The 27705-nt window shown below is 38.2% G+C and overlaps 1 protein-coding gene across 2 annotated transcripts in view; it reads right to left on the bottom strand.

Moving 5' to 3' along the window:
- Positions 1 to 20143, bottom strand: part of LOC139980399 (protein KIBRA-like) — a 44514-nt gene extending 24371 nt beyond the window's left edge. For both annotated transcript variants that reach the window (XM_071992037.1, XM_071992038.1), the window contains exons 1-7: positions 19858 to 20143; positions 8286 to 8326; positions 6302 to 6370; positions 4369 to 4499; positions 3407 to 3455; positions 1720 to 1849; positions 214 to 343 (exon numbers count right to left, since the gene is read on the bottom strand). In XM_071992037.1, the coding sequence (XP_071848138.1) occupies positions 214 to 343; positions 1720 to 1849; positions 3407 to 3455; positions 4369 to 4499; positions 6302 to 6370; positions 8286 to 8326; positions 19858 to 19985 (678 nt within the window). In that variant the 5' untranslated portion in view covers positions 19986 to 20143. The remainder of the gene's footprint in view (positions 1 to 213; positions 344 to 1719; positions 1850 to 3406; positions 3456 to 4368; positions 4500 to 6301; positions 6371 to 8285; positions 8327 to 19857) is intronic.
- Between the last annotated feature and the right edge of the window lie 7562 nt (positions 20144 to 27705).

The raw sequence follows: 27705 nt of genomic DNA, 5'->3' as shown, positions 1-27705 counted from the left end.
AAGGAGCCAACTTGACAACCTAGTAGCCACACAAACTGTGTCTTACACATTCTTCATGCACATAACCCTTCCTTTATCCAGGCTGTACCAGCAGGCTATGGCAAAATCAACTCAAAATGCAGCCTTCAGGAGACATTTCTAGTGTTTGTCCACTATAATAATATTATAAACAATAAACATCTTCAAAAATGAAATGATAAAAAATAAAAAAACCTTTCGTTGGTAGGTCCGATCTCCAGCCCCAATAGAAAAAGATTTTCTTACAGCTTTAGCTTCTTCCAACAGAGCTCGGGTACGAGATTGCTGAGCGCGGTCAAATACTTGGGTTTCGTTTGAATCCAACCTACAAGCAGATAATTATAGAAATTTTCTTTCAAAAATTGCAAATGTGTTCTTTATATCTATAAATATACTCTCCATAAATTTGTGTTAAACCAGCAGCCAAAGGCTTACTGATTCCTTGCCCATAGGAATTATTAACTACTGTGGTTTCAAATTGACATGTTTTTATCATGAAGTTACTGTGTTTACACATTCTGTAGGTATAGAATCTTTAAGATCCATGGGGGTTGACTAACATTTTTGTGAACCATGCATCACAGTATAGTATGAGTCATCAAAGTTTTACCTGTGAGACATCACGTTTACACAGCTTTCATGGTATGACCTCTGATCTCCACTAGTTTTAATAGGGTTGTTGTACTCATCACAGGTCTTTATTAATAATTTAAAAATAGAAGATCAAACAGTATGACTGTCATGTTTACATGGTGTCTTGCATTGAATTAAACTTGGGCAATTCGTGCCAGATATAAGATCCAGATGTTTTCCTGCTTCACATATCTTGTTTACAAGGTTTTCACCATTTGAACTCTGGTGACCTCAAATGACCTTTGTACTCCACCAAAAAAAAACGGTTCTTCTACACAATAAGGGGCACTCACACACCAAGTATGAGATTCATCAAAGTTCCCTTCTTGATATATTGTGTTCACAAAGCATTCAGTTTGGTCTCTGGTGATCCCAAATGTCCTTTGACTTCCAACAAAAAACAATAGGTTTCTTCTACTCAATATGATGCAAACACATGTCACATATTAAAATTTTCATATCATGAGAATTTGTGTTAACAAGGTTTTCAGCATTTGACCTCAGATGACCTCCAACAAAAGCAATAGAGTTCTTCTACTCACTGTAATGCATTCACAAGGTCTTCAGTTTGACCACTGGTGATCTCAGATGACCTTTGACCTCCATCAAAAACACTAGGGTTCTTTTACTTGACATGAGGCATCTATATGCCAAGTATGAAATGTTTCCTTGAGTCCTATCTGGAGGTATTGTGTTTACAAGAAGGGCATCACACACATACACCCACATGTACACGTATGCCATCATGACTGCACAGGTTTCTCTTGCCATCGAAACCAAAAGTTATCATACTTCCTATCATGAGATATTGTGTTTACATTTTCAAGTTTCAAGGTTTTCAGTTTTTTACCTCTGGTGACCTCAGATGACCTTTGACCACCACAAAAAACATAGGGGTCTTCCTCTCAACATGACACATCTACAAATGAAGTACGAAAAGTATCCATGGTTCCTATCTTGAGATGTCGTAGTTGCATCAAAGGTGTCTCCCACACACAAATGCGCACACACACACACATGCCATCATGACTGCATACGTTTCTCTTGTGATCAAAACCAAAAACTCACATAGGATTCGATCTTGACACATGTTGAATTTCTTTGCGGATATTGAGCACCCTTTGTCTAGCATTGGCGATTTCTGCTTTTAGTATATCAGGGTCATATCTCGTGCTGCCAGAAGAACTATTGGAGTTTACTACAATAAGAAAAAAGAGAAAAAGGAAAGTCAAAATAGTTTGTAAAACAAGAAAGGACTAACAACCTTCCTCTTCCAGGGCCAACATGAGGAGGGTGTTATGAGGTTTTGTAGAAACTTAATATGCAAACAACGAATTCGCAAAATAGTATCACGTTTAGGTAATATTGTTCTTACAAGCACCTACAAAAGTCAGACAAACCCTTCCATAATCATATATCCCAATCCTACCTCCAGTGACAAACTTACCTGTCCCCTCACAACATAGCACACTTGCTCTATCTTGTCTAGAGCATTCTAACCTTTTAGTACTGTCATTCGGAAAATAGGTCACTTCGCCCAACAACCATTTCGTCCAACTGCCATTTCGCCCCACCAGCCTGGTCATTTCGCCCAACCAGCCTGGCCATTTCGCCCAACCTTGATTAAATATGATACTTTAGTAAGGAAACGTTCCGGAATTGTTAACGTTACGGGACACGAACCGAATATTAAGGAAACTTGAGGATGGATCAGTGTTTTAGGGGTTAGGTTTGATAGTAAACGTTCGGGAATTGTTAACGTTACGGGATACGAACCGATTATTAAGGAAACTTGAAGTCGTGGTTAAATTGATTTCATATGTGATTACATACGTGGTTACATTGATACAGTGGTAACATTGATTAAATATAGTACTTCAATATTACGGACGGGTTTTATGTTTTAATTTTTTCTTCAATTTAATAAGGAAACGTTCGGGAATTGTTAGTCAGTAAGATGGATCAGTGTTTTAGGGGTTAGGTTTGATAGGTTTTTATGGAGACCGATTCCCCTTTGTTTGTAAAACATTAAATTAACACTATGTAGAACTAGATAAACACCTAACTGCTGTGAATAATACCCTTGATTAATGCCTGGCGGACTTGATAAATGCTTGACCAAAGTCAGCAGAACAATAGCTGTGGATTAATAAACCAAATTGAACTAGTGAAATAGAAAAGGTGATATTATTCCACACCGATTCCCCTTTGTTTGTGTAATAAAATAACTTCCATTGTATGTGTAACCGCCTAAAGTAGTGTAATCCTCCCATTATACCCGAAATAACTGCTTAGACTCCGATCGATATCGAGCGGACCTCACTTTATTTACCTACCAAAAACCCAAAATAAATCAAATTGAACTAGTGAAATAGAAAAAGTAATATTATTCTGACTGAATATTAGTAAAAAAAAGGTTCGGCGAAATGACCATGCTGGTTGGGCGAAATGACCATGCTGGTTGGGCAAAATGACCAGGCTGGTTGGGCGAAATGGTTGTTGGGCGAAGTGACCAGAAAGCCTGTCATCCTATGTAGTCCAGCCTATTCTAGGCTACAACCTTATTGTGAAAACCATCTACTACTACCCAAAGCATCTCATGAAAAGAACAAACAAGGATGCCCTGTTAGCATGGATGAAATGTAATATTGCTGACAAGCAGTCAACAAACAAAACTTCCAGCACACGAGGTGAAGTGTTTGGCAGATCTTTTATTTCAAACTACTTTAAGTATGGAAAATGACAATCCACTTACAACTTGTTCTGGAATGCCACTCACTCAACTGTTTATCAAGATGTTGAACCTGTCAATATAAAGAGCAAAATCAAGTCAGTTCACATAGGCAAAGGATTACAATTACCACACTACTCCTACGTGTATTACCTCTCTTTTACACATCCATACAGAGGATGCATTCAAATCTGAAATCTAATGAGAGAATCAGACCCCAGAAGGGAAATCCACTTCCTTGAGTGGACAAACCAGTTCTTGACCTACAACCATGACCTGCATTACCAAACTACCTTCCTTAAGAAGTTGTAGTGAGACTGCAAGAAAGAGGCAGAGACAACAGGCCTGTTCAGAGCCTGGCATAATACACTGCACTATACATTTACAGTACTTGAAACCTTGAATCCTCCTCCATCTACTCTCCTCCTATGAGTACAATATTACACTCTTCACTGTGGGAACATACAAATCTGATATTGCTTCCATTCTCAGATCTCAATCAACGCTCACCAGTTAGGTAGTACATGAACATTTGACCTTCCCATCATTCTGAGATCATATTTCCCACTGTCTAATGAGGAGGCACCATTTTTACCATTGCATTCTCAAAGGTGAATGCTGTCAATGGAACATGGTCTTCAGTGATACAATATTTCAACTAAGTCAGGTTATACTTGCTCCGCAACAACCCCCCCCCCCCCAAGAAATTTTTCAATATTTCAATGAAAATAAGCAAGCAGTAAATTAATGTCACAACAAATATTAAAATCATGAGAAAGACCATGAACAGAATGTCTCTTGGCCTTATGTGGTTTACATACATACCTTATGCATGAGTTGTGAGCTAAAAGTTCACAATGCCTATGTAGGTAATAAAAACTAGTTGATATCATTTGGCAGGTACATTAACATAGTGGCTTGAGTAAATGTGGTTAAGAGTGGAAATTGTTAGGGAATTAAATGTAACTTTCATTAAGTCATCATACCTCGTTCTCAGCTAGCTGTAGTCGCTGCTCCTTCACATCACGGATTTCTTGGGCTGAATGTAAATAATCTTCTAACATAGTCTTTTGTTCGGTTCTCCATTGTGACCTGGGATCTTCAAGCTGGTTGTACTCTACAGGAAAGATTACAGTAGAATTCTCATCAAATTTTATTCATTTCTCATCACTTGTCAAACAAACATGTATACAATGAGTATGCCGAGACTTTCAAAGAGGAAAGGGAATAATAAATATCTTTTAATACTTTACATAAACCAACTTTTACATTTAAGTTTCAAACCCAAACATCAACATTGGTCAATAAGATATAGATACATGTGATGACCAACTTCCCCAAGCAACTTAGAGAAATCTTATGCCAAATAGGAGATTACAGTTTCAATGTTTCTGCACACACAAGCCTGAAAACTTGAACAAATGAATATACGACATCACTGGGACACATAGGTTGAATTTGATCTCTACCAAAGACAACAGGCTTGTTCTACTCAATGTGGTACACCTACAAGCTGTACATTAAGCAGGCACAGGGAGATTTTTATCCCCCTGGTCCCCAAGATTTTGCATCTGGTTTGGCTCTAAAACATCTAAAGTGGCAACAGTTATTTTTTGTAAATGGCGCCTGATCATTTCCCCAATGTTACTACATCCATACCTGTAGATTTTGTTTGTCACTGAATCTTGACAATTGCAAAATACGACAGAAAACTACAACAAAGAGAGCAGAGATATGCTCATGAGGCGAAACGCACATGTTATCTAATAGGCTAGTCGGTGGGAGATACGGTAGATTATAAAACAAGGTTTCCACAATTTGACCTCTGGTGACTCCAAATGACGTTTGACCTCCATCAAAACAATAGGCTTCTTGTACTTAACGTGTCACAACTACATACTTAATATGAGATTGGTCCAAGCTTCCCTACTTGAAATATCGTGCTTACAAGGTTGGTGACATTTGACCTCCCCCATAACAATAGGTTTCTTCTACTTAATGTGCTACTCCTACACACCAAATATGAGATTAAACCAAGCTACCCTTCTTGAGATATCGTGTTTACAAGAAAGGTGTCAAACACACACACAGCACACTCATCCGCCTGCATGACTGCATAGGTTACGATTATCATCGATACCAAAAATTGATAAAAATCATATCTCAACAAGTTGCTTTAAAAATTCCTGAATCAGGCCTATGGCCAATGCCACTATGAGCATTTTGATGAAAGCTGTATTCCTGACAAATGTATGTGATCTTGTTAAGAGATTGTACAATGAATACATCATGCTGCTGGCAACCTGCAGCACTTGTAATGTACTGAAATAGGACTGTTTCAGGGATTTAAGTGGTTTGTTTGCTGAGCAGCTTAAATGGATGTCAGTAAATAAAGATCACTGGCTGTCATTGATTCTTCAGGCAAGAAGACCACTGTATGTGCAGTGAGGCATCTTACCAGTGTTACCCTTCTAGAGCAAGGGCGGCAAAGAATAGATCAAAACTGTGATTACTGAGTGTAATGCTACTGTAAATCTGAAGTGAACTAAAGAAGATATGGTAAAGAAAGGGTTCTCTATTAATCTAAGCATTGACACAACTGCTATCTTAACTGGATTAGATGCACCAACATACAATGTAGCTCTCTAAGGAAGCAAGTTTTATGTTATGTAAATGATTATTAACAGAAAGCAATTCACTGAAAGCACTTTTCTATAGGATACCATTGATCTTACAATTGATGATCAAAATCTCATGTCCTGTGAAACTGTAACTTGAAGATTAAACAGAACAAGGGCAGGTAAGAATTAAGAATATCATTACTGTACTGACTTGAAAGAAAAATGTACTGGATTCCTCTAGAAAGACAGCATCTGTTCATGATTCAACCTTTCTAGGAATAACATTAAGGTGACTTACGTTTAACATGATTGATGTAGTAGCATCCCAACACAGGGTCATGTGCTTCTTCCCAACCAAATGGTAGCTCTGTAGAGGAAACAGTTAGACATAAACTACTAAAAACATCATTATCATAATAAACTGTAATAGCAAAACTTGCAAGTATCATCAGCATTTGTTTGAGGAATTTAATACTTGGGCACAATCAAGAAAATTGGCCTACTATGAAAACATGTTAACAAAAGGGACTAGCAAATTAAATAAATGTAATTAATGAAATTCCAATGCAAGAACTGCACAATCACTACTTGAAAGAAGTTATTATCACAACATCATTACATGTAGACCTAATTAAAACCATATTTATAGCCTACATTTGCCTCAGAATGGAACATTTAACAACTAAATTTCCTTTTTTTATACTGATGAATATGCAGTGAATCATGAATACATAATGACTATGTGCCTTGAAATTGATTGGCCAGAATTAAATATTAATTGCAAACATGTTGACTCCTTATTCACATTTCAGAAATATTGAATTCCACTAACAGGTGTTTAAGTAAAGATGGAATTATGATAAAGACAAGGAATTTCTGTGCTTGTATTTCACTGCACAACTTTTTTAAGCTGATAAGAATACCAGAAATGGTTCTACACTGTACAGTATTTGCTGTACACTTTAACCAGAAAGCTGATGGACTTTGATATCTTGAATAGTAAATACTTGCCACAATTTATATCAGAACATGCCACAACAATTGCACAGAACAATTTCAAGTGTTTGACCATTTCTGACTTGAAGTGATGAGGAGAAAGGCCCAGTGGTTCACTGACCTCTACCAATTGCAAAAGCACAAACTTCATACTTGCCAGTTTCACAATTAAGTACAAGTGTTCCAACATTGGTGATAAAATTTTCCAGTCCGAGAAAGATGGCCTTTCTATCATGAGCATTTTCTGCTACAAAGTCCCAAGACCTCACATTAGGCAAAATTGTTGTATACAATACTATATACAAAGGGGGGGGGGGGGGGAGCCAAGCACCCAGGTTCCGTTATTGATAATCTGTTAACTGTCAACAGAAAAGGCCAGTATTTCTTTGAATCCCCATTTAGGTGGGTATCGAGTATATTTACTTTTTTAGTGGGCAGGCTTTGGTGGATGGGTGGGTATTTTTCTTGCCCTGTACCTTTTACCCAGCACAGGCTGCTGCACTAGTCCTAGTTACTCCACTGTCTGGGATTATTTCTCCAGGTTTTGGATCAGCACCATACTCTTTGTGGTCATTTGCTATGTGATTTGGTTGGTAATTTCCACAAATTGGGCAGATGAATCCCCTTGGCAACCTGACAAGATTGCATTTAAAGGGGGTGTATGGAGCAACTGTTTAAACAGTTAAACCAACAAATTGACAGCACTGCTTCAGGCACCTGCCACTACATGCACAGTATTCATTCCTCCATGGTATTCACACATTAATCATACATGAAGGTACTAGTTAGGACTGCTTTTCATGGGATTGTGAACTACTGTCTGATTCAGGTTGTCCAAGCGTTAAATCTGGTTGTCCTAAAACTTAGGTCAATGTAATAAAGCAATAATTACAGTAATTAATACAACTAAACGATTTCAAACTAAACAGTTGATTTTTACCACATAATCAAATGGGCAGTGGGAAGACACCTTGACTTGTCTGTATCCCAAAATTCAAAGTGCATGAATGCCTGTTTGTCCTCAATCACAAAATTGAATTCCTGCACAGGCTGTCAGCTGCACAGGACATTATCATCACAAGATCCTATCTCCTTCCCTTAAAATATATTAAGTTATCAGGGTTGAAAGTTAAAAGCCACAGTCGGCATTCTATTTAAACAGAACCAAAATGGATACCTAACTACTCAGTCTAAACAATGTTTCCTTGGTACTGAAGATGTAAGTCAATAAGAGTTACTGTACAGGTCTACATACTACATTGAAATATGTTGGAAGAGTTACTTACGATCTCCATTGCACTCTGAAAATGAGTCTGGTTTATTCAACCTGTAAAATGGAAGACAAGAAAGAACAATAATTGAAAACTTAACAGATGGTCTTGTACAGTCAGCATCAAACAGACACATGTTGACAATCATGCAGTGTGTAGGCAGAAGGTTTCATGTTTTCATTAGGACAGTAAGAATGTTTGATTAAGGTAACAACCTCTTTTACTTTACAAATTTGTAAATAATAATGTTTATGGCTTAGACTGTTCAATCCAAAAACCACAAAGTAATATTCACCAAGCACATACGTACTCTATTCTATTCAATCTCCCAATAATTTCAAACACAGGTTCATTTTGTGACCATTAATCCAACCTGGGTGGACCACAAGCCACATTGTACAGATGCCTATTTGCCAAACTCACATTGTTGCAATAAGACTTGAAACACTCTATAGATTTGCCATTCCAAATTACTTCAACTGATTAAAACAATTGTTTCTATCCATTGTTTATACCAATAGTTGACTTTACTGTATTCACAGATAGTTAATAACTTGAAGAAATGGTGAGTGAGCCTCTCAATCACCCTATTGATTACTTATTGGCCTTTAGTGCTAACAATTCTCTTCATTAAGTTCAGTATACGCTGCTTGTCATTTCTAATGGTATGTTTTACGTGACCATACTATATGATACTACATTAACACAGATGATGGTCTGAAATGATGTTACACTATAACTAAGAGGGTTTTTTTGGTAAACAGAAACCCAGTGATAGAGGCCCTATTTCAATTTGAGCAGTATGGATAAAGTGAACCTGTGACTTAACAACTATGTAGTACTGATTAACAATGCAAATGTCTGTTAATTCTTGTAGCATTTGTTATCAGAACATTCAACAAAAATTGCACAGAACAATTTCGAGTGTGACCATTTCTGACTTGAAGTGATGAGAAAGGCTCTTTGACCTCTACCAATTTCAGCAGATTAATTGTAAACATCAAAAGGGGGAGAGGGGCAAATAAAATACCAGAAGAATCATCTCAACATTTGCTCCAGCAAGGAACCAAACAGAGGGAAACCCCTCCCAGCGGTTACTTGCCTTTAAATATATTACATATGCAGCACAAGAGTAGTTTGCAAGCTAACCCTGGCTGAAGTTCACACTGCAATGTGCATGTACCTATGTCGGCCTTTGACCTGAGCACCTAAATCACCAAGGAGGTTCAACTACATATGGGGAATTCAAATCAGCATAAGTTTGACATCTTCATTGAGACCTGAACTTCAGAAATTTTGTAGAGTTTGACAACCTCATGAACTTTTACCTATACAAAATTGTGCAGCAATTTTACTATCATATGGGTTTCTACCATTTGGACCTCTGCAGACCCCAAATGACCTTTGACCGCCACCCAAAATAATAGCCCACTCACCATAAGAAAGACATGCCCAATATATGCTATGTCATCTAACCTATCTTGGTTAATCGTGTTTATAAGGCTTTACAGAGTGTGGCCTTTGATGACCCCAAATGACCTTTGACCTTCACAAAAACTTAACTGGTTCTTGCAATCTTAATAAGGAAGCCACATCCAAACTATGAGATCCAATAAACTTTCCAATCTGGAGATATCATGTTTACAAGGATTTCAAGTTTTAACCCCAGGTGACCATGAATGAGCTCTGACCTTTCCCAAATTGTGTAGAAACTTTACACTACATAAGACAATCCTACCATGCATGTATCTGAGCTCCTATGATGTTCAGCCAGCAGGGTTATTGGCTCTTGCATTAATTATATGCAACATGCCACACATGACAATCTGCATATATGTTGATATATCTTGTTAACAAGATAAGGCATCACATACTGTACACACAAACATTTACGCCATCTTTACTGCATCTAGGTTACTTGTCTGCCTAAGGCAAGTAAACCATTGATGGTAGAAAGTCATATTTTTGGCAAAAAAAGAGGGCAATCATCATGACTGTGTGATTATTTACTACACAAAAGTACCAAGAAAGATTCTTTCAACTTTGCATCATGAAGTTTTAAGTCTTTGGTGAAGTTTTGATAACTAATTTAGTCCAGTTGTGTATCCATCTCTCAAACACATCCCTACATAAAGCATCCAGAAGAGTCCATACTAGTAGTAGTCATACTGTATGCATGAATGGGTAACTAAGAAACTCTGTAAACAAAAGCTCCTTTAATCTACATTCTAGGGCATATTCTGCTCTTTGGACTCCTTTAATACAAGAATGCTAAGAATGTGAAGGCGACTTCTTAACCTTCATGCTACAGTGGCCTGCCATAGTGGCCAAGAAATTAACCTTAAATACAAAACTTGGTCTTAAAACAAAGGCTACTACTGTCAAAGTCACACACTAATTATGGGTCCTTATCAAGCATTCCTGTTGTTACCAATTTTAGATAACTCAAATGTTTTTCTCATTTCATTTGAGTTCTTTGCATTACCACAAGATACCACAATAAAAGTACAAAACATATCTTGAAATTGGATACATACCACCCTTGAGTGGCAAATGTAAAGCAGACTGCCAAATACCAACACAGCCCCTATTAATCCAAATCATTAGAGAAACACAACACACAAATTTGCCAGTTGGGATGTTAAACTAAATTATAATGTTAGGTTGGGTGTTACTGGATTATAGCAAAGGTACTATCACTATTCATACTGAACCAGGCCTTCCACTGCCTGATAAAAGTTGAGTGTAGGGTGTTTGTACATGTCTCCGAAAAGCAATGTTTACATGCTACTGTATCTTTGAGTTGGGGCATGTATCATGTGCTCTCATGCTAACTCAGGAAAAATAAGTAACACCTATATCCTATACCATATATAAATGATATCTATTACATGTATACATACAGTAAGCAGTTAAAACTAACTTATCTCTAACTGTAACACTGACAAATGGCGATGCCACACATTTCACTTGCCAACTTGAGGAATTCTACAGACAGCTTCATGAATCATTACTTGACAATATGTTGCACTCAGTTACAGATGCATAGAATGCAGTTGGTTACTAGTACTGCATAACATGTACAATATATGTAATCCACTTGACCTAACCAGCTATCATTGCCAGCAAACTTCAATATTCAGTACAGTGGAGGGATGGGAGCTCAATCCACAGGGACAATGGATTGGAACAGAAAAGATATGCGTCATCACCAGATTCCCAAATTATTAATATCAGGAACTGGAATTGTTTCTAATTATTTGTTATAATTTATGTAATTGCTATAACAACATCCCTGTAGCCACATTGAATGCATTTAATGAGACCGCTAAAAGTGTAGCAGACAAAGGACAATCAAGGAATGGAAATACCAGTCAGACTTGTAAAGTATCTACAGTACGTTAAGAACCCAATGAAAAAGCTAGGTGTAAACTAATAATCCCAGCAATCTAGCTACACAGATCAAGCCATTTGATGCATTTGGGATGTTACAGCCATGAACTGTAATTTGCTTTGTTGCACTCTTAAACCATATGGCCTAGTCAAGGCAGAAAATATTTCAAAAACTGTGACAGAGTTATTCATAGAAATGCTGCTGAAAAATGTGCTTTTTTTTGTGACTGAGGAAGTTTTGGCAGCATTTGTTGGGTTATAAAATTTCAACAATTCAGAATGGGATACTTTGTAAACAAAAAGTCTCTTGCAAGAAAATTTCAGCCTTTATGTGGCTCCACAGTGTTACACTTGCACTCGGCCATGGACATTTCTATCCAAGGGGAAAGTTTCTGTTCTAATCTGGTTATAACTGTTCAACTCAATTTGATACTTCAGGGTTCTACTTTAGGAGAGTTAGCAGCACAGAGTACAAAGATCAAGGTTGTTGCAGCAAATGTGTATGCAGGTATTTCAAAACGATGTATCTATGGCTAAAATACACCATACGCATTTCATGTTTAACAAATTGCATTTTATCATACTTTCTTCGGAATAAAACATATTTTCATCAAATTTTAGACATCAAATAAAGACATCAAGAAAGAAGGAAGTATCATCAAATGATGACATTTAGGAAGAATACTCAAGTATCCCTGTCATTACTTCCAATCAAAATGTAACTGAAAATGGAGATTGATGTATTAGGTGAATTTTTGGACCAGGTACAGTAGTAAGGCATGGCAGTGTGACAACAATTCAATACAGATATATACCGGCCAAATAATATCAGTATTTACCTGTAAACGAAGTTATTAAGTACAAACATTTTGCAAACTAGTACCTACATAACTCATTCTCATTCATCAAACTTGAATTTCTTCCTATATTCAGGATTACTATTTTACCCTAGTTCATGGCGATGTAATAACGATATTTGCCTGGTTATACATGTATTACATTCCTAATTCTTTACACATTCATTGTAATGTTTACCAACTAACCCTCCACCAATATCTAAATATGTTCGTTCATTGTGTTGTACAACTTTGTCAAACACCTTCAAACTATTCTTCATGTACAGTAGGTCTGCTAGATCAGGCATTTATGTGTCAATCTCATAGCAGTACAACATCAATGATCAACTACGGGCACTACCATAAATTTGTAACATGACAACCATTCAACTTACTGTTGCTTATATAACTAATTTAACTAAACTTTTATTTTAGAAGAAACACATCCCTGAGTCAATCTTTGTTGTACATTAGGGCTGTAACGGTTAAACGGTTAACCGGTTAACCGACCGAACGGCCGGATAAACGTCTGCCGTACATCGTATAAGTTTAACCGTTTTTGTAATGCCAATTACGCAGTCGCAACGGCGCGTCTTCAAATCACTTTGTTCCCGAAATAGACCGCAACATTTGCTTGCCGAAAATCACGTAACAATTGCAAACTTTAGCATGCATCCATACAAAAGATTTTTAAGAATGGCGGTACGATTGAGGGATTACCAAGCGGTATGCGACCTGTGAAGCGCCTATTGTTACCCCGTTCGACAACGTGGCGAGTCTGCATCTAATCCTTTCAAATTTATATTGTATTTAAGCAGTAAACGTTTTCTTTATTATGATGTAATTTCAGTTCAGTGTTCCCTCTAAGGTGCAGGATTCCATTCAACAGACTCAGTAATCTCACAAAGAAAACATTTGTCTGCTGGAAATCCCCGCATCGTTTTCTTGCATTCGCGATAAGTTTATACTCAATGCACAACGTATACACTTGACTGTAAAAAAAACTCTGAAAATCAGTAGAGAAATAACCAATTGTGTACGAAAAGTAAGCTGGTACACCTTTCAAATTTTACGAAAGATCGAGCAAAAAACTTTCGAAAAATTCACGCGAAACTGGCATATCGTGCTAAATGGAACTAATGTCATGTAATCAAGGCTCTAAGTACACCCAATTATGAATAAAACGTAAGAACACATCTGGTGTTAAGCGGCGAAAAAGTATTTTCTAGAATTTCCAAAATTACGGAGAAAATAATATCCTACCATAGTTTAGTGTATAGCAAATAGCCTAACCACCTCGTCGGTTACGGATCTCACGTAACTACAAAAACACAACTAATTGTATATTGCGAAGTTTATGTTTTCTACAAGAACATGGAAACAATATTAAGCATTTAGTTTATCATGCCAAGTGACCTTAAACATGTGATTACAAGGTTTACTTCCATGTATCATGTGGAATAGATTGTCTTGTTCATGCGGAGGAGTCAGTTGCCTGTTTTACTTACCTAGCTGTTACGGGGATCATATTTTACCTACTTTTCTTAAACGTCTAAGATAATAATTCTCATAACTTAACCGAACCTTTACTGACTGACAAGTTATTAATTCTAGACCATTAAACGTTCCTTGGCAACATGCCAAAAAATTGTTAACAACAGGTGTTAGACAGGGGATGAGCTCACAGTTGTTTGGCAAGGTATACCTTGGAAAATGTAGCCTACCGTAGTTGTAGTATAGTGCAAGCTATTGTTAGGCAGTCTAGGAATGGGGCTTTGCCGAACGTTGTTTCATAAAATCGCATGTTTTTTAAGTTAAACTTTTTAATGATTGTAAGACAGATAGATCTCTTTCATTTTATAACAAAATATGGCTACTCTAACTTGTCATTTCAAAATTTTCATCAGTTTCGTGACAATTAAAATTTAAAAAGTTGTCAGTATTTTGCATCCACAGCTGCGAATATTTTATCGCCAGACGCGCCAAATTTTCCGGGGCGTTAACCTCTGGACCCCCACAAGGGGTTCCACCACATGACCCCACCGGGGGACTACCCCACGCCATTATGCTACGCGTGCTAATTGTGTTTGCTGCACGAACTCCGGCGGGAAATCGACAGGGTGTTCGCGGGAAATTTTACAATGTTTTCCACACTTCCCCCCTACCCTCTGCCTACCCCGCCACAATGCACAAATTCAATATATCTGTGACCCATTGTTGTACTTGTAATTGCGTAGGCCTAGCCCTTCTACCGTACACTTCTGTAGAAATCGCTTCCTAACAACCGACTTTCCTAACCTTGGCCTAGCTGGTGAAAGCCTTGTAGTCTAACACTCCATATGATCGCGAACTTGCCAATGCCAATATTAAGTAGGCCTAGTAATATTAGGCTTATAACTGCCATACAATGCCTGCGCTATTACAGTTGGGGCTACGCAATTAACGAAGAAATATTTGCTTCAAATATCTCTGTAACAGTTACCGATGAACTGAAAGAGAAACAAAAATCTGTTTAAAACTTCATGAAAACGCGCGATTCGTCTTTTTCAATGCAACGATCGTCAAAACTAAGCAAATACAACCAAATTCTTGACATACGCGTTACGAAAAAACGATACTTGCAGCGCTATTTCGAGAATGTACTTCCGCACAAAAGTGGTGGCGCTCTTTCGGAATTATAATCTGAGCTATATAACTGATTTTCGGCTCTTATTTTGAGGCAACAACACGGGTTACGTTTAAACGTTAACCGTTCGGTTAATAGAAACGGTTAACCGGTTAGTGAATTAACCGGAATGACACAGCCCTATTGTACATGCTAAAATTAAACCTAATTCTAATAAGATCATTATCGAAAAGTTGCACTACACATGTATGCATACAACCATTATAAGCAGCATAACAAAACAACATATGACACAGATAATCTTTCTTGCCAAAAAATAAGAAAGCTTTCAGTCACTTTTGAAGTTGTCCATGTACTGTATGCCACATACAAATTATTGCCATTCACTTACAGTCTTTCCTGCGTGTGTTACACACAGATTTCTCTAAGGTGGTTTCCCATTTATATATGACAAGAAAAAAGCGAATCCCAAAAGAAGGAAAATTTCATTCACTATTGAAATCTTTTTGGTTTGTTATGTTGTATAAAGACTGTTGCAAAATGCAGTTCCACTGGTATTACAGTAAGTATCAGCTCAACCCGCCCCCCAAAAAAGTATTCATCTACTGTACGTACCTCATTCTTAAGGTGAACAGAGGGCTTTCCAGAGTTCATTACATCCTTATGAAAATTATCCTCATATCTCAAGTTCTTCATATAAGAGTTTATTTATAGAAATCATTTTAAGTTATATGTCAAGTTTGGAGCCATTTATTTACTTTCTACTCTTACCATGTACTTTTCTATATTTGTCTTTTAATTTAAATCTTATGCTTTATGTCACAGTTATATCTCACCATTTCAAAGTTACATTTTCATAATTCACTTGTATATAAGGTGCAAAGGTTTGTCCAAACCATCCATCCTGCCACCTTAACTGTTTTTGCTACAGTATGTTATGCCTTTCACTATGCCACCTTGTAATACTTCTTCCAGTCATAATGCACTTGACATTGTGTGCAAAATTTATTTTTCTCAGACAATATTATTGTATGAAGTCTTCACAGTATGAAGTGTTTGTTTCATTTCAAGTATTCAAATATTTTAAGCTATTCCTTCTATTTTATCAAAGTATTTCACTTTGAAGTGACCAACGTAAATTATACCACCTTTATTGCATGTCTTCATTTTTTTCCGTGTATGTAAAATATATTTCATGCCCATATTTTCATAGGACATTAAAACATGTGCTTTCTTGGAGAGTGTCACACCAAATCTTTTTTTTTCATTTTTCGGTCACTGAAAGTGCTTTATTGTTACAATTACAAGATCAATAAAAGACCAGGCAACTCCCTTTCCACTGTTGACTAATGTTTTCTCTATGCATGTGCAAGAGAAGAAGAGAACAGCTCTACTCAAAAATTTTGGTCAAAGTATCCACAGTACAGTACGTAATGTATCCAAACATGTTAGCGCAGTAGTTAACGCCGGTGCCTTTCAATCATAAGGTCCCTAGTTTGAGTCACTCCAAGATTAATGTATATCTTCCAGTTACAGAGTTGTTGACAATTTATAATCATGGACATTAAATATGACTCTAAGAGACTGACTTTGGTCAGCTTGCGGCTTTGATTTAAGCCAACGAGGCTTCTTTTCGAGTTCCTGCTTGCATAAGGATCTAAAATACATATATACTGTAAGTCCGCTTTTGGTCATAGTCCCCATCCCAAAGAGACAAAACCACCTCATCCCTCCAAAATACCCTAACCCTTCCCAAAGCTGGTACTCACCCCACCCATCCCAAAGCTGATAAAGACCACAACCTTCCCCAAATCCCCTAAGTACCACATTCCCTTCTCAAAACCTCTAAACACACCACACCCCTCCCCTAAACACAACACCCCTACCCAAGCCCCAGTACAGTACTTCACTCCATAATTAACAAGTGGGTATGTAGTGTGATACATCAATCACCAAAGAAAATTGGTATTGACTGGAAAACTGTTAACTGATGTTCATTGAAGGATACTGTTATAAGCAACAGATGAGTACCCAGCTTTTTAAAATCTCACTGAGTAAGGTCTACTGTGGAACTACTGTATGGTAAGTGGGTAAGTAATAATCATTGGATATGTAGTATAAATCATTCCGTATTGTGGAAGTTCCTTACAATAAAGCAACTTGTAAGAAGTTTTGCTCTGTTACCTTGGTATATGCAACATGTGGTATGACCCCTTTCCTAAGGCATCAAATTTCTTGTCACTCCTACCTTACCCCTCCCATATGCAGCTCTCAGTAATTCCACATTTTACCTACTCAAACATTAGAATTAGGGACAAAATTTCTTCAAAAAAACCTTGGCACAACATAATTTATTTTCACACTACAAAACCTAACATTCTTAATAGACTGGACACTGTAGGAATGGGTTCCACTACATTGAAACGATTTGTGTGAAGTCTTGTCGATAATAGCCCATAGCACGCAAACGGCTTGGCAAAAGTCTACCTCGTTTCAAAATGGCGGCGACAGCGGCAAAGTCGCTCGAGTCCAGGTAACCCTTTTGTGACTGGCCATCTCAGACAACCATTTCCCTTTTTAACTTTAAAGAATCATGTAAAAATATCCACAAATGGGAATATTTTCTTTCTGGAGCTCTCTTTCGTTGTCTCTTTTTGACCTATTTTCTGTCAGTTACGATTACTTTTAGTTGGATTACAAACGTTGTTTCATAGGTCTTGGTTGATTTTTTCTCGGGTATCTTTGCCCTACCATCAATTGGAAATTACTTTTAATTCGTTCTGTGAGGTTTTGTTAAGTTGTAAACCTTCATTTCTGAAAATTCTGTTAGTGAATCATAGGACCTACTTTACATAAAAATGCAGGGAAATTCAAAATGAACGATAAGAACATTCGTTGATCTTTCTTCAAGGTCATGGGGTCAGACTTCCAATTGTTACAGTAGGTGTAGAATATTTAAGATCCATGAGGATTGACAAACTTTTTTGTGAACCATGAATCACAGTATAGTATGAGTCATCGAAGTATTACCTCTGCGATATCATGTTTACAAGTCTTCACACTTTGACCTTTGATCTTCACCTTTTTTAAAAGAGTTGTTGTACTCACCCCATTTATTGTCTTTATTAATAATTTAATAATTGGAGATCAAACAGATTGATGTCATGTTAACATGATCATACAGTCAATCAGCAGTTTGCATTACTAAACTAAACTTGGGCATTACTCATTACATGCCAGATATAAGATCCAGACATGTTTTCCTGCTTGTCAAATCAATTACAAGATTTTCACCATTTGACCTTTGGTGAACACAAATGACCTTTGACCTCCACCAAAAACTATAGGGTTCTTGTGTTCAGCATTGGGCATCCACATGCCAAGTATTAGGTACATTACTGTGTCCCTGCTTGAAATATAGTGTTTACAAGGTTTTCAGTTTGGCCACCGGTAACCTCAAATGACCACCAAAAACAATAGGGTTCTTGTACTCTATGGCATCCACATGCCAAGCATGAGATCTCTCAAGGTTACAGTACCTCATGCACACATGCCATCACCATCGAAATAGATTCCTTTTGCCGTCGACAAGGAATCAAAAGTTAAGCCAACGTTTATGATACTTGAGTGACATAGGAAGCTGAAAGCTTCAAACATGACCATCTGTCAAGGACCCACTGTAATACAAATTCTCAGCATTGCTTCTAACACAATGATTCTCAGGAGTTTTTACTACAAAAATGTTCATCTTCGGATACTCTACAATGAAATATTGTCTTATACCAATTACTATTTGCACTCATGTAAGACTCCATGTATCTCATTGCACAGTAGGCTACATATACTTGTTTTGACAAGCATCAGCAGTACAGTAACAGTTTGTATGCTATCAAAACCTTGAAGCACGAAATGGCTGCACAATCATTGCTGACAGAAAGTGACACTTATGCCATTATTGACATATTGATCAATAACACTTGAACTTTTCTGTATATATGTCAAACTTATATCACTAAACATTACTATGTTGGACAGAGAATCTTCACTTCTTATTAATAAATAATACTGTTGAACAAATTTGTCTCTTAATTTCATTCTTCTTGGCAAAATGGATTACAGCACAAATTGTCATAACTTCCAATAATGCCAGCAATGTGGTGGTTAACCAGAGATGATATAATGCTGGCACTTTAGCTTGTTGCACAGTTGTGTTATGAGCTGTCAAAAGTGAATTAGCATTAACTGTTTAGACCTAAGCCTAGGCTAGTAAGTATACAAATTTGCCACATTATTGGGGTAGCCTACCAGTTGTTGCAATATTACGGATTGGAACTGCATAGTTATACGAAATAGTTATCGGACACTACGACATGAAATAGCGTAGCCTAACTGAACCTTAGGCCTTCTCTAACTCTGGCTGTTAAAATTACATCCCATCTGTGCAGCACATCTTTGTCCTCCTTATCTGATTCTGAAGAAGGCATGCTAACTGGCAATGCATCTGGACAAAACACTTAAATTTTAACAAAACAGCGCTAGGCTATGCCTAGTGTTATCATAATGCCGGTAATGTTATTGATTTTGAGATCTCGCCCCTAACTAACTACCAAACAAAGTAGCACAGCAGTCGAACACAACTGACCTAAGCTAGGCTGTGTTCGGCATACCTAACATTGTTAACCACAATAAGCCTACCGTAGCCTAAGCTAAGCCTAGCCTACTCAATAACTACCTGTCTCGGGGATCAACCCACGTAGTCCTCTTCCCGAAATGGTCGATGAAATATTGTTTGCCGTCAAAATCTCTCGCTTCTTCCCACCCTGCAGGTAACGGTAGTTCCCCATTTCGGATCATGTCCATACTACACTAACAATGCTTCCAAAATACGGGCAAATCGCGTTGTTATCCGAAGCCCTTCATTCGGTTTCAATTAATTCGGAGTCGCCATGTCAAAGAGTTCAGCTCTGTCACCTGAATTATTGCCGACCAGTATACTATTTGCATAACAAGAGATATGGAATGCAGTGGTTGAGACCTGTAGGATGACGCAGTAACTAAAGAATGTACGCTATGTATGCGGTATATAGTTAATAAACTGGCGCTATTTGGTTTTGAAAAGGTTTATTTCTGATAAAATATTCCAAGCAGTAGAGGCAACAGAGTTAAATATTGCGTGATTTTGTTTGCATTTCAACGTTATAACATCAGTAGATGTCCTTGCGAGCGATTCTTACAAAACTTGTTTTCAAAAATTTTCAGTACCGGTACATCAGTACACCCAAGAAACGTTTCCTAAATTTTGTTGAGAATGACGAAGCCCTTAGATGTCAAACAGCAATTGTCACTAATTACACAACAAACATATTATAATGTAAGTCATGCACGGGTAGGGGTGGGTGAACTCAACTGCTAAACATATTCAGTGGCGTGTTCAAAGTGGGAGGGAGGGCCCGGTTCAGTGCGGGTTTAGTTTTTTTTTTGCAATCAGCTGCGGGTGGCATACTCCTATATTAGCGTCTATATCAATCCGCTTCAAGTGTTCACCCTCAGGAAAAGTGCCAAAAAGCAGCAGGAGAACATCTTTTTTGACCTGTTATAAATTATGATCTAGTTTTGTGTGGCTTGTATGTTGAAGAGCATGAATGGAAGTACATGAAGTGAGAAAATTGGGTCAATTGAGGCAATTTTAGACCCCTTTAAGGCCTCCCAGGAGCAGCGTAGGAAAATTGTTTACCACTGAGTGAAGAGGTTTGTTTACAAGTGACAAAAACTTCCGGCTCGGATGGCAAAAAATCTACACGGAAAATTGATGGTGCCATGAAAGGCCAACTTGTCAGCTATCCGGTGATGGGTAGCGTTTAGCTAGTGAAAACTCTTTCTAGACTTAGAGACCACATTACTTTTGTTATTTAGTGTGTAAGTCAATGTGACTACAAAAAAACACACGAAAAGACAAGTAAATTAAAAGCACACACAAGACGTAAAATGACTTAACGCAGTGCTTGTTTTGGCATATTTCCAGTCACCACGATCGTTTTGAATGCCTTGATGTGGAAGCACATAAATCAAAGTAGAGATGATGTGCAAATAAGGAGGATTGGAGGTGACACAGAGCATTTCATAAATTCTGTGTTTAAATCTGGATATGTTTCTCCGTGCGAGCAGACGGTTCAGTGTGCTTAACTTGCTCCTCTTCTAGCCCAAAGTCTAAACTGCGTCATGATATAGAAATGCGCATGCACCCTGACAGGCCAAGCCCTCAGATATCAACGGGGGAATGGGGGGGGGGGTCTGATATGTCAGTTGACAACTTCTAGCTATACTTTAGCGGACCCAAAACGTGACGGACTTATAGTGTGTAAGATAATGGAACGATTACTTCTGGTATGACACTTACAACAGCTATAAAATAGAAAGCTCCCGATGGATCTTTTAAAGTCCAAATTTTAAAGGGGGAAAAAAAAGAGGCAATATTTTGAGATAAAAAGACAACATTGTGAGATTTGGGGACACTGTTTTTCTTTCCTATGTCCTTATTAAGCCACCGTACAATGCTGACATATTGTGCACACACAATTAAACTGCCGCATGCAACCATCACAGTAGTCTACTGCTGTACACATGCAAGTAAAGGTTTAGTAGCTACAGCGTGATAATCTGACGTCTATCTTGTCCGTGCGCACATGCAAACAGTTATACAAGAGCGCTCACAAGAATATTCAGCACAAAATCAGAAGCGCGCGCTCCGAAATATTTGTCTGCATTGCATGCTGTACGTACATAATACCTCCGTGCGTGCGTGTGCGTTGATCTATATACGAGTGTTTACTATACCGTCACACACAGTGGATTTTCAATGGAAAATATTTGTTGTCATTTTGTAGGCGTCCATATCAACACGTACTGTACTGGGCAGTTCTCTCTTCGTTGCAAGCAGTGTGGTCTAGACGTTGGATATATCTTGACGTCGTTCCTCGCCTTAATTTAGTTGTTCGAACGACTACAATGACGGCCCGGGGTTGCAGAGAAGAAAAGGACGACATTTCAAGACATCGTAAACATAACGTGATTACGGTTAGTGATATTTTACATTATCTGAAGTTGTCTGTATGCATGTATGTCTGTCTGTGAAGTTAGCCTATGCATAGTCTGCAACGTATACCTAGTCTAGGCCTATCAGTATATATGCCTTACTTTTGACAACAGTTTTATGCACAACGAGAACAGTGTTACGTCATGGATATGTACCTATGAGCAACTGAGGCATTTTGACGGCACTTAATGCTTTCTGGGATCAGTGTAGAAAAGTCTGTAGGAGAGTTAAAATACGTTCGGTCGGGATTGCGCCAGTAATATGTCGGTTACTTCTTGTAGGTGCCAGACGTGGCACGAGAAGTTGAGAGCGCCATCGATGGCCATCTTCTACATGTCATCTATCCATTAGCGGCAGGGCTATTATTCACGATGTTACCATAGCAATGGAGCGTTAAATTTTAGATTCAAAACGGAGCTATTTTAAATGAATATACAAGTCCCATGGAATTGTCGTGAATTTCATATTTGCTTTGGTCATAATACGTTAACTACAGAGTAAAAGCTAGATAAGGTAGAAATTAGATAGATTTATTCGACAATGAGTAAAGTTTACCGGTAGAAAGTCCTAGTATGTCATAATTAAATCCTCCGCGCTACTAGGTTTAATTCTCGGCTAAGTCTGCTGTATTCGCATTATCTGCTTTGTGTACCGTCATGAATACCGCACGTTTCGATCGTTGTTAATGCACGGAGAGCTCGTGGCATTGTTTATAACGTTACCGTACCTGTTTGTATCACACTGTCTTTCAAACGCCTGCCTCAGTAAATCAGCATTTAAGAAATGTGAAGTTGTTCTAACAGGAGCATAGCTGTTTCCACACTTAACGGTTTATAATATAAAGGCTAAGTAATGACACAACATTCCCGAAGAACAAATATTATCAAGATTGTCAGAAAAGATGTCGCGGTGGCCTTACACTGTACAAAAGAAGCATTTCTTTTTGCAGGTACAATTTTCGTCCTTATGTATACTTTCATTAAAATTTCCAGTGAAAGGCGACGAGCGAGACAGAAATCAAATTTACTACTCAGGTCTTAAGTTCCGATTGGTTTCTAAGTACAAGTTGTGCAAAATATTGCAATGACCTACTTCGTTTACGCGAAACAATATACCAAATAGAAACAACCCCCACCCCCCCTAAAAAAAAACAAAAACAGACAGACAAACAAACAAAGCAAAACAAATTTAAAACACCATGCATGTACATGCAGATATTAACAACAACCCCCCCCCCCCCCAAAAAAAAAAAAAAAAAAAAAAAATTATATAAAATAGTGCTTCGGCGTGGAATCGAACCTAGGCAGACATGAGCATCAATATAATCTTAAATAAATTGTGATTACTTAGCGAGAAAAAGATGAATGCAAAATGTCAATAATTAATTTGAATTATTGTATTATAAAATTGAAGACAGAAAGCTAAAATTAACAAGAGATTACGCCTCATCGAGGCCATGGTTTCACTGAACGTTGAACATCAACCCAGTCCGAATCGACGTGAGCCCTCCATTGCAAGTCAGCTAGCCCACTTCTGGCCCGAAGGCCGGACTCTAAACGTAATCTCCCGGATGCTTTTGCGAACTAAGGGAGGATACGGAATTGGGATCCTAGGCCCGTGTAAAAATTCCACCTTGGCGATGCCATTATAAACAAAGCAGTGTCTGTCATCCGATCGGCGCGATTCACACAGCCTGACAACAAACACCGACGCGCAGTGCTGTCTTCCAACCGTTCAGGCCACCACGCCAGCCTGGTGATTCTTGGGTCGAAATAATACTTCCAGTTCCAGATTGTTCCAAAACAATGTGATATGAATGCATACCGTGCCCCAATTGGAGTATTGTACATTCGCACAAAAGTTTAACCGTGAAAGAAGAAACACGAAAAACAAAAAAACAAAAACACGAAAAAAAAACAACAAAAAAACACACGAAAAGACAAGTAAATTAAAAGCACACACAAGACGTAAAATGACTTAACGCAGTGCTTGTTTTGGCATATTTCCAGTCACCACGATCGTTTTGAATGCCTTGATGTGGAAGCACATAAATCAAAGTAGAGATGATGTGCAAATAAGGAGGATTGGAGGTGACACAGAGCATTTCATAAATTCTGTGTTTAAATCTGGATATGTTTCTCCGTGCGAGCAGACGGTTCAGTGTGCTTAACTTGCTCCTCTTCTAGCCCAAAGTCTAAACTGCGTCATGATATAGAAATGCGCATGCACCCTGACAGGCCAAGCCCTCAGATATCAACGGGGGAATGGGGGGGGGGGTCTGATATGTCAGTTGACAACTTCTAGCTATACTTTAGCGGACCCAAAACGTGACGGACTTATAGTGTGTAAGATAATGGAACGATTACTTCTGGTATGACACTTACAACAGCTATAAAATAGAAAGCTCCCGATGGATCTTTTAAAGTCCAAATTTTAAAGGGGGAAAAAAAAGAGGCAATATTTTGAGATAAAAAGACAACATTGTGAGATTTGGGGACACTGTTTTTCTTTCCTATGTCCTTATTAAGCCACCGTACAATGCTGACATATTGTGCACACACAATTAAACTGCCGCATGCAACCATCACAGTAGTCTACTGCTGTACACATGCAAGTAAAGGTTTAGTAGCTACAGCGTGATAATCTGACGTCTATCTTGTCCGTGCGCACATGCAAACAGTTATACAAGAGCGCTCACAAGAATATTCAGCACAAAATCAGAAGCGCGCGCTCCGAAATATTTGTCTGCATTGCATGCTGTACGTACATAATACCTCCGTGCGTGCGTGTGCGTTGATCTATATACGAGTGTTTACTATACCGTCACACACAGTGGATTTTCAATGGAAAATATTTGTTGTCATTTTGTAGGCGTCCATATCAACACGTACTGTACTGGGCAGTTCTCTCTTCGTTGCAAGCAGTGTGGTCTAGACGTTGGATATATCTTGACGTCGTTCCTCGCCTTAATTTAGTTGTTCGAACGACTACAATGACGGCCCGGGGTTGCAGAGAAGAAAAGGACGACATTTCAAGACATCGTAAACATAACGTGATTACGGTTAGTGATATTTTACATTATCTGAAGTTGTCTGTATGCATGTATGTCTGTCTGTGAAGTTAGCCTATGCATAGTCTGCAACGTATACCTAGTCTAGGCCTATCAGTATATATGCCTTACTTTTGACAACAGTTTTATGCACAACGAGAACAGTGTTACGTCATGGATATGTACCTATGAGCAACTGAGGCATTTTGACGGCACTTAATGCTTTCTGGGATCAGTGTAGAAAAGTCTGTAGGAGAGTTAAAATACGTTCGGTCGGGATTGCGCCAGTAATATGTCGGTTACTTCTTGTAGGTGCCAGACGTGGCACGAGAAGTTGAGAGCGCCATCGATGGCCATCTTCTACATGTCATCTATCCATTAGCGGCAGGGCTATTATTCACGATGTTACCATAGCAATGGAGCGTTAAATTTTAGATTCAAAACGGAGCTATTTTAAATGAATATACAAGTCCCATGGAATTGTCGTGAATTTCATATTTGCTTTGGTCATAATACGTTAACTACAGAGTAAAAGCTAGATAAGGTAGAAATTAGATAGATTTATTCGACAATGAGTAAAGTTTACCGGTAGAAAGTCCTAGTATGTCATAATTAAATCCTCCGCGCTACTAGGTTTAATTCTCGGCTAAGTCTGCTGTATTCGCATTATCTGCTTTGTGTACCGTCATGAATACCGCACGTTTCGATCGTTGTTAATGCACGGAGAGCTCGTGGCATTGTTTATAACGTTACCGTACCTGTTTGTATCACACTGTCTTTCAAACGCCTGCCTCAGTAAATCAGCATTTAAGAAATGTGAAGTTGTTCTAACAGGAGCATAGCTGTTTCCACACTTAACGGTTTATAATATAAAGGCTAAGTAATGACACAACATTCCCGAAGAACAAATATTATCAAGATTGTCAGAAAAGATGTCGCGGTGGCCTTACACTGTACAAAAGAAGCATTTCTTTTTGCAGGTACAATTTTCGTCCTTATGTATACTTTCATTAAAATTTCCAGTGAAAGGCGACGAGCGAGACAGAAATCAAATTTACTACTCAGGTCTTAAGTTCCGATTGGTTTCTAAGTACAAGTTGTGCAAAATATTGCAATGACCTACTTCGTTTACGCGAAACAATATACCAAATAGAAACAACCCCCACCCCCCCTAAAAAAAAACAAAAACAGACAGACAAACAAACAAAGCAAAACAAATTTAAAACACCATGCATGTACATGCAGATATTAACAACAACCCCCCCCCCCCCAAAAAAAAAAAAAAAAAAAAAAAAATTATATAAAATAGTGCTTCGGCGTGGAATCGAACCTAGGCAGACATGAGCATCAATATAATCTTAAATAAATTGTGATTACTTAGCGAGAAAAAGATGAATGCAAAATGTCAATAATTAATTTGAATTATTGTATTATAAAATTGAAGACAGAAAGCTAAAATTAACAAGAGATTACGCCTCATCGAGGCCATGGTTTCACTGAACGTTGAACATCAACCCAGTCCGAATCGACGTGAGCCCTCCATTGCAAGTCAGCTAGCCCACTTCTGGCCCGAAGGCCGGACTCTAAACGTAATCTCCCGGATGCTTTTGCGAACTAAGGGAGGATACGGAATTGGGATCCTAGGCCCGTGTAAAAATTCCACCTTGGCGATGCCATTATAAACAAAGCAGTGTCTGTCATCCGATCGGCGCGATTCACACAGCCTGACAACAAACACCGACGCGCAGTGCTGTCTTCCAACCGTTCAGGCCACCACGCCAGCCTGGTGATTCTTGGGTCGAAATAATACTTCCAGTTCCAGATTGTTCCAAAACAATGTGATATGAATGCATACCGTGCCCCAATTGGAGTATTGTACATTCGCACAAAAGTTTAACCGTGAAAGAAGAAACACGAAAAACAAAAAAACAAAAACACGAAAAAAAAACAACAAAAAAACACACGAAAAGACAAGTAAATTAAAAGCACACACAAGACGTAAAATGACTTAACGCAGTGCTTGTTTTGGCATATTTCCAGTCACCACGATCGTTTTGAATGCCTTGATGTGGAAGCACATAAATCAAAGTAGAGATGATGTGCAAATAAGGAGGATTGGAGGTGACACAGAGCATTTCATAAATTCTGTGTTTAAATCTGGATATGTTTCTCCGTGCGAGCAGACGGTTCAGTGTGCTTAACTTGCTCCTCTTCTAGCCCAAAGTCTAAACTGCGTCATGATATAGAAATGCGCATGCACCCTGACAGGCCAAGCCCTCAGATATCAACGGGGGAATGGGGGGGGGGGTCTGATATGTCAGTTGACAACTTCTAGCTATACTTTAGCGGACCCAAAACGTGACGGACTTATAGTGTGTAAGATAATGGAACGATTACTTCTGGTATGACACTTACAACAGCTATAAAATAGAAAGCTC

The sequence above is a fragment of the Apostichopus japonicus genome, chromosome 14, assembly GCF_037975245.1.
Source record: "Apostichopus japonicus isolate 1M-3 chromosome 14, ASM3797524v1, whole genome shotgun sequence".
Classification (NCBI taxonomy): Eukaryota; Metazoa; Echinodermata; class Holothuroidea; order Aspidochirotida; family Stichopodidae; genus Apostichopus; species Apostichopus japonicus.
The sequence above is the reverse complement of the archived record's forward strand: the minus strand, read 5'-3'. Positions and strand labels throughout refer to the sequence as shown.